Source organism: Pangasianodon hypophthalmus, chromosome 9 (genome assembly GCF_027358585.1).
Source record: "Pangasianodon hypophthalmus isolate fPanHyp1 chromosome 9, fPanHyp1.pri, whole genome shotgun sequence".
Taxonomy (NCBI): Eukaryota; Metazoa; Chordata; class Actinopteri; order Siluriformes; family Pangasiidae; genus Pangasianodon; species Pangasianodon hypophthalmus.
The window spans coordinates 13716967-13723065 of NC_069718.1; the positions used below are offsets into that span (position 1 = coordinate 13716967).

At 38.4% G+C, this 6099-nt stretch overlaps 1 protein-coding gene across 1 annotated transcript; it reads left to right on the forward strand.

Annotated features, from left to right (window-relative positions):
- The first annotated feature begins 852 nt into the window (after window positions 1–852).
- phlda2 (pleckstrin homology-like domain, family A, member 2) lies at window positions 853–2219 on the forward strand. The gene is made up of 2 exons (XM_026919520.3): window positions 853–1446; window positions 1867–2219. Exon 1 carries the CDS (start codon window positions 995–997, stop codon window positions 1412–1414), a length of 420 nt encoding a protein of 139 aa, XP_026775321.1. The 5' UTR covers window positions 853–994; the 3' UTR covers window positions 1415–1446; window positions 1867–2219.
- The last annotated feature ends 3880 nt before the right edge of the window (window positions 2220–6099 follow it).

Genomic DNA, 6099 nt, shown 5'->3' on the forward strand with positions numbered 1-6099 from the left:
GAAATGATCATATGTGGAAAAATAAAAATATGTGCACTACATGTGGAAAATGAATATACACTCACCGTCCATTTTAATAGGAACACCAGTGCACCTGCACGTTCATGCAGTTATCTAATCAGCCAATCATGTGACAGCTGCACAGTGCAAAAAATCATGCAGATACAGGTCAAGAGCTTCAGGTAATGTTCATATCAAACATCAGAATGAAGAAAAATTGTGATCTCTGTGACTTGATCGTGGCATGGTTGTTGGTGCCAGATGGGCTGGTTTGAATATTTCATAAACTGCTGATCTCCTCGGAATTTTACACACGACAGTCTCTAAAGCTTACACAGAATGATGTGAAAAATAAAAAACGTCCTGTAAGTGACAGTTCTTTGGATGGAGACACCTTGTTGACAAGAGGACAAAGGAAAATGGACAGATTTGTTTGCGCTTCCAGGAAGGATATAGTAACTCAAATAATCACTCTTTACAGCCGTGGTGAGCAGAAAAGCATCTCACCATGCACAAAACACTGGAGCTTGAGGTGGATGAGCTACAACAGCAGGAAACACACTGGGTTCCTCTCCTGTCAGCCAAGAACAGAAATCTGTACAGCTACAGGAATCTGTTAACAGATAGATAAATAATAAGATCACACTCGCCAGTGAGGACTGAGATACTATAGTTGGGCCCTAGGAGAAACGGATTGCAATGTTGTAATGAGGTATTTCAGGGAATATCTGAAGGCTGAAGGTCATCTGAGCCACATTTCCGCCCACGTTCCGCCAATGAATTACTCAAATACCGAGAGCGCATGTGACGTGCAGGAGGCCGGGCAAAGCGACACTGCTATAAACACTCCCAGTCCCATTCATTCTCAGTCCCAGCCACAGCAAGGCGAAGAAGAAGCTCTGAGACACAACAAAGACAGGAGCCTTTCATTTTCACCTCCATCTTAACAGCTTTCAGGATACAAACCCCGCTTTGCGCCTTTCCTCCTCAAAACATGAAAATGACTCCGGCAGAGAGCTCCAAGGTGCTGAAGGAGGGCGAGCTGGAGAAGAGGAGCGACAACCTGCTCCAGTTCTGGAAGAGGAAGACGTGCGTCCTCACCACGGACAGCCTGAACATTTACGCCGACACGCAGAAGAAAAGCAGAAGCAAAGAGCTCAAGCTGCAGTGCATTAAGAAAGTGGACTGCGTGGAGCGCACCGGCAAGTTCGTCTACTTCACCATCGTCACCACGGACAATAAGGAGATCGACTTCCGGTGCTCAGGCGAGGATAACTGCTGGAACGCGGTGATCACCATGGCGCTGATTGATTTCCAGAACAGGAGAGCCATCCAGGACTTTAAAACGAGACAGGACGCCGAAAGCTCCACTTCGGGACAGGAGGAGTCTTTACGCATGGCCCGGGCGCCGTGATACACACATTCAGCACACACACACACACTCCGGTGAGTCTGGCTTTAACACATGGAGACACCCTGAGAGACCCTGATCCTATATAGTACAGCTGTAATACAGATACCATTATATCTTATTCAAAATACCACAGTTCTCCTCTCTCTCTCTCTCTCTCTCTCTCTCTTTATATATATATATATATATATATATATATATATATATATATATATATATATATATACATATATATATATATATATATATAAAACAGCAGTTCTCTGGGGCTTTGGGTAATGATAGTTACGTTCATGTACTTTTCTAGGCTATAATCTGCCACCTCATTTAATATTTTAATATCTGTCTTTTCATTTCTTCAATAATCCTTTTAAAAAATCAATAGCCAAATATCCAATAAACCCTCTCATTGTGGTCATGAATTCATTTTCCTTTTTTTTTTTTTTCCTTTTAAGGAGATGTAGAAAGATAGATGGAGAAGAAAGCTTGGACCAAAGCGGAGATATTTGCACCATGTCTGAGAAGAAGAGACGCCAGAAGAGAGGTGCAATATCTAAGCTGGAGCTCTTCAGAAACTCTGAAATAATTTCAGCAGGCCAAACAGACACTCAAGACTGAATTCTCAAACTTTCAAAGTCAAGTTCGTCAATACGAGGGATCCTAATGCTCCCTGGATTTCACTTGTAAATTTGCCTATTTATTTGCTACAAGGAATGTAGTATGCATAAAAGATGTTTGTCTGTCTTTAAGTTATTTACATGTCCTGTTATTAATGTTAATTTAAATAAATTTTCATAAAAATACAGCAGTTCTTTTGGCTGTGTGTCATTCTGTCAAACATGCTCATATCTGTTTTTTTTTTTTTTTTTTTTTTTTTTTTTTTTTTTTTTTTTTTAATATATCAGATTTCAGAGTATTCAGTATTCAGAGTAATATATAAAATAAATATTTACATTACAATAGTATTAAAAGCTTACAATTTCAAATTTAAGGACCTCATGATGTAAAGAACCTCAGCTATTTCTAAAGACCATGGAAAGTCCCTTACTCATTCATGAACAATGTGGCGTCATACTATACGAGATAAGGGAGTAAATAGACCTGTTTTATTGCATTGCTACATTGCGCTGTGATGACAGGATGCTGAAATCCTTAAGAGTGTGACACTGGGTGTGAGCGGAAGTATGTGGCTTAAAAGTCTTTTACATTATCAGTGTTTATGAGGAGTTTAACAAGCTTGCACCAATAAACATGACTAAGTCTATAGGCAATCATATGTGACTCACCCAAGGTTCAGTGCAAGCCGCTTCAGTAACTGATAAAATTAACAGTAACTGAAATACAGAACGCTAGAATCTATATTGCATACTATCAGTTAGCACACTCAGACACCCTTACTTATCCATTCTCATTCTAAGCCGAAGTGAGAGCAGGTACAACCTAAGACTTGTATGTTAATGTGTTTAGAGAAGGGCTGTATAGTGGAAGAAATTTAACATTAGTATATTAGTAAAATATTAATAGTGTATATGGTATATGCTGGCAGAAAAAAACGTGTTTGTACTCTATATGTCATGATGTGAGTACTTTCTAGGTGTCATATCTAATAAAATGATACCTTTTGACTTTTCTTTTCCCTCCATAGCATTTTGTTATATTTTACACTATCGAAGAAATCCACTGACTGAAATCAGCACATACAGGGAGGTGAGAGCCGTGTGTGAGCCGGCTGCAGAGAGTGTGTAACTCAGTTCTCTGTGTGTGGTGTTACGTTGCCGCCAGGCTTTTGATGCTGGATCAGGCTACACTGCAGATCAAAGGCTATCTTGATCTAAGAAGTAATGCCGTGGTCTGATTGTATCCCGAAATATGTCTCGCTAATTTGCCCTTCACGTCCAGTTTGTCCTCTAGCCACTTGACCATGAGGTTAGGAGTGTGTAACAGCCATGACACATTAGTCTTTATAGCATCGTCACATGGTTCTGCCTTAATAAACTTGTGTTTGGAAAATACTGACAAAAATACAGTAAATATGAAAAAATAGGTACACAATCTCAAAATTAAGTCATAGTAATTCCATAAAGAGGTGTATTTGTATTAGTGATACAGTTTAAAGTCAATATTGGGGCAGACACTGACATTATAACTATATCACGTGAACAGAAATTAGTGTCACTGTATGAATACATGTTTACTTTCTGGGCTTGCAACAAAGATATTTGGAGAAGTGGCTTGAGAATATATGACTCCAAGGTCACTCATCTGTGAGAAACAGGAAAGTGTCAGTGTTTGTGTGTGTACTAAAGGTTGGGCCGTGAGCGGAAATGCCTCCCTAAGCCTATATCTAACAGATAAGCCTATCCCACAAGGCTACTCTCAGATCCTGGGAGTCATAACTTTACATGCCCTTCTGACTCACCACTTTATGGGGATGGCAGATTATTAAAACATCTGATTTTATAAGTGACTTTGCTTTTTTAATATTCAAAAGCAAATTGAACTGTCTGAAAGTAGATTTAAAAAAAACAAGCAGAAAATAACACAATAGCTAATTTATAAACCTTGTTTAAAAATATTTTTGAATCCTGAAGTTTAAGGCTGATCTGAAATCATTTAACAATAATTTGGTACATAATATAGTTCGAGATTTCTCACATAGTCCTATACGAAAGACAGACATTACAATTATTACACACACACACACACACACACACACACATATATATATATATATATATATATATGTATATATATATATATATATATATATATATATATATATATATATATATATATATATATATATATACATATATGACTCATTTCTTTGTATAGTAAACAATGGATAGCTCTGGTTTCTTTTCCACAACTTTATGAGTCATCAAGGGGCTTTTAGGCTCTAGTAAGCCAGACAGACACACTTCCAGACATCGGCAGTGATGTAAAAACAGGTCTGGATCTATTGTCTCCCAAACAAGCCACCATCACTACCACCAAACTACCATCATTCCCACATGACGCTTGGCCACAAGCAGTAATTAAGACATCTGATTTCATCGGTTCAATAAGCAAAACGTGTTACAGCTATTCAAACTAGTAAACATCCTGTGTGAGTATTTCATTAGTTGGCTCGTATACTTATTTTGCTGCCGAGGCAGACCACAGCTGCTCTGTCTAGTGGAGAGGAAAAGTCTGCTGGGAGTTTAACTAATGTTCATTCATTATTTCTCTTTAAGACTTCAGAATTCTCTGAAGAGGAATTTTGAGGTTTCTTGTGCTTGAGAAGATTAGTATTTTTTAGAAAGCTGATGCTAGATTATTAGAAAATATAGTGTACCTACTGTAAATCACAGGAGAAGATGAGGTGATCAAATACCACTCACACCTAAACACATTCTCTTCCTATTAAAGCATGAAGTGAAATGACATGACATGACAAAAATGTGACGTATGCGGAATAACAAAGGGTAAATTGCACAGATGCTTTACTCAGTGTCATGTGACCATATATGATTACACATTGTGTGTAGGCCATTTGCTGATTTATTAATGCATAATTTCTCTCACTGCCAAATGAAATTATTTTGAAATACTTTACTCAGACTTAGTCCCCATGCTCTGATGCACACACACTGAATGCACAAATTTTAATAGACTCAATCAAGGAACACAATGTTGGAAAGACAAGACATCTTGTGTCTATCAGTGCCTCCATTTTAGCTGAAATTACCCATCGGAATCCAGTGAATGTGACATCTCAGACACTGTTCACTAAGCACGAGGAGAGCTAAGACTCGTGCTGCACCCGATAAAGAAGTAAACCATGTGGTCTGAAGAATGAAGCCATCTGCAGCTGTCTGTAGAAGTCTTGGAGAGAAGGAGGGAGAGGGAAGAGAAAGGAAGCAAAGAGAAAAGCAGAGCATATGAATAGTAAGACATATGTTTAGCAGTTTGTGGGTCAATGTTAGCTGACAGAGATGTTCACTGTCTGCTTTGTCTATCCCTGTTCCTGTCTGCTCCTCATACAGAGACATATGGAGAGGTATGGACAGAGAGGTGGTGGGCGTGACATCATTTGAAAAAAGATTTTTACAGATGATCTCTTCGAGGCATTTTGAAACTATACACCAGAAAAGTGATATGAAGAAAATGCACCCACGGGTAAAGGGACTGACAGATGCATTTATCTGCCATGGAAATGCATGGCTTCATTAGGTTGTATCACAGGAGAACAGATTACCGGAGGAAGAAAAAATGAAAATAGCAGAGGATGCTAACACAAATATTTACTTGTGTCTGTGAGGCAAGAATGTAATAGTGCTACACCAAATATTGAGGTATAAATATGGTGTGTACAAAAACAAAACTAATATGGCCACAGATCCAGCCACAAAATCTGAGATAAATGTCTGCAATAACCACCAGCTGGACTCTTTTCCAGAGCAGGGCACAGTTTTTAATGAGGAAGAGGTGGGGCTACTGGGCCTCCAAACTCAATTTACTCTCAGTCATAAGCTCATTTTTTTTTTAGATTTCAGATACAACTGTTTCAAATTATAAAGCACTTAAGAAAAGGGAGGTGAAAAAGTGCGAGTCAACAGCCAGATCATATCTTTGAATACTGGTTCATAGTTAGTTCGATATAGCAAATATCTTGCTATCAATCAAATAAATAGTCAAATAAATAA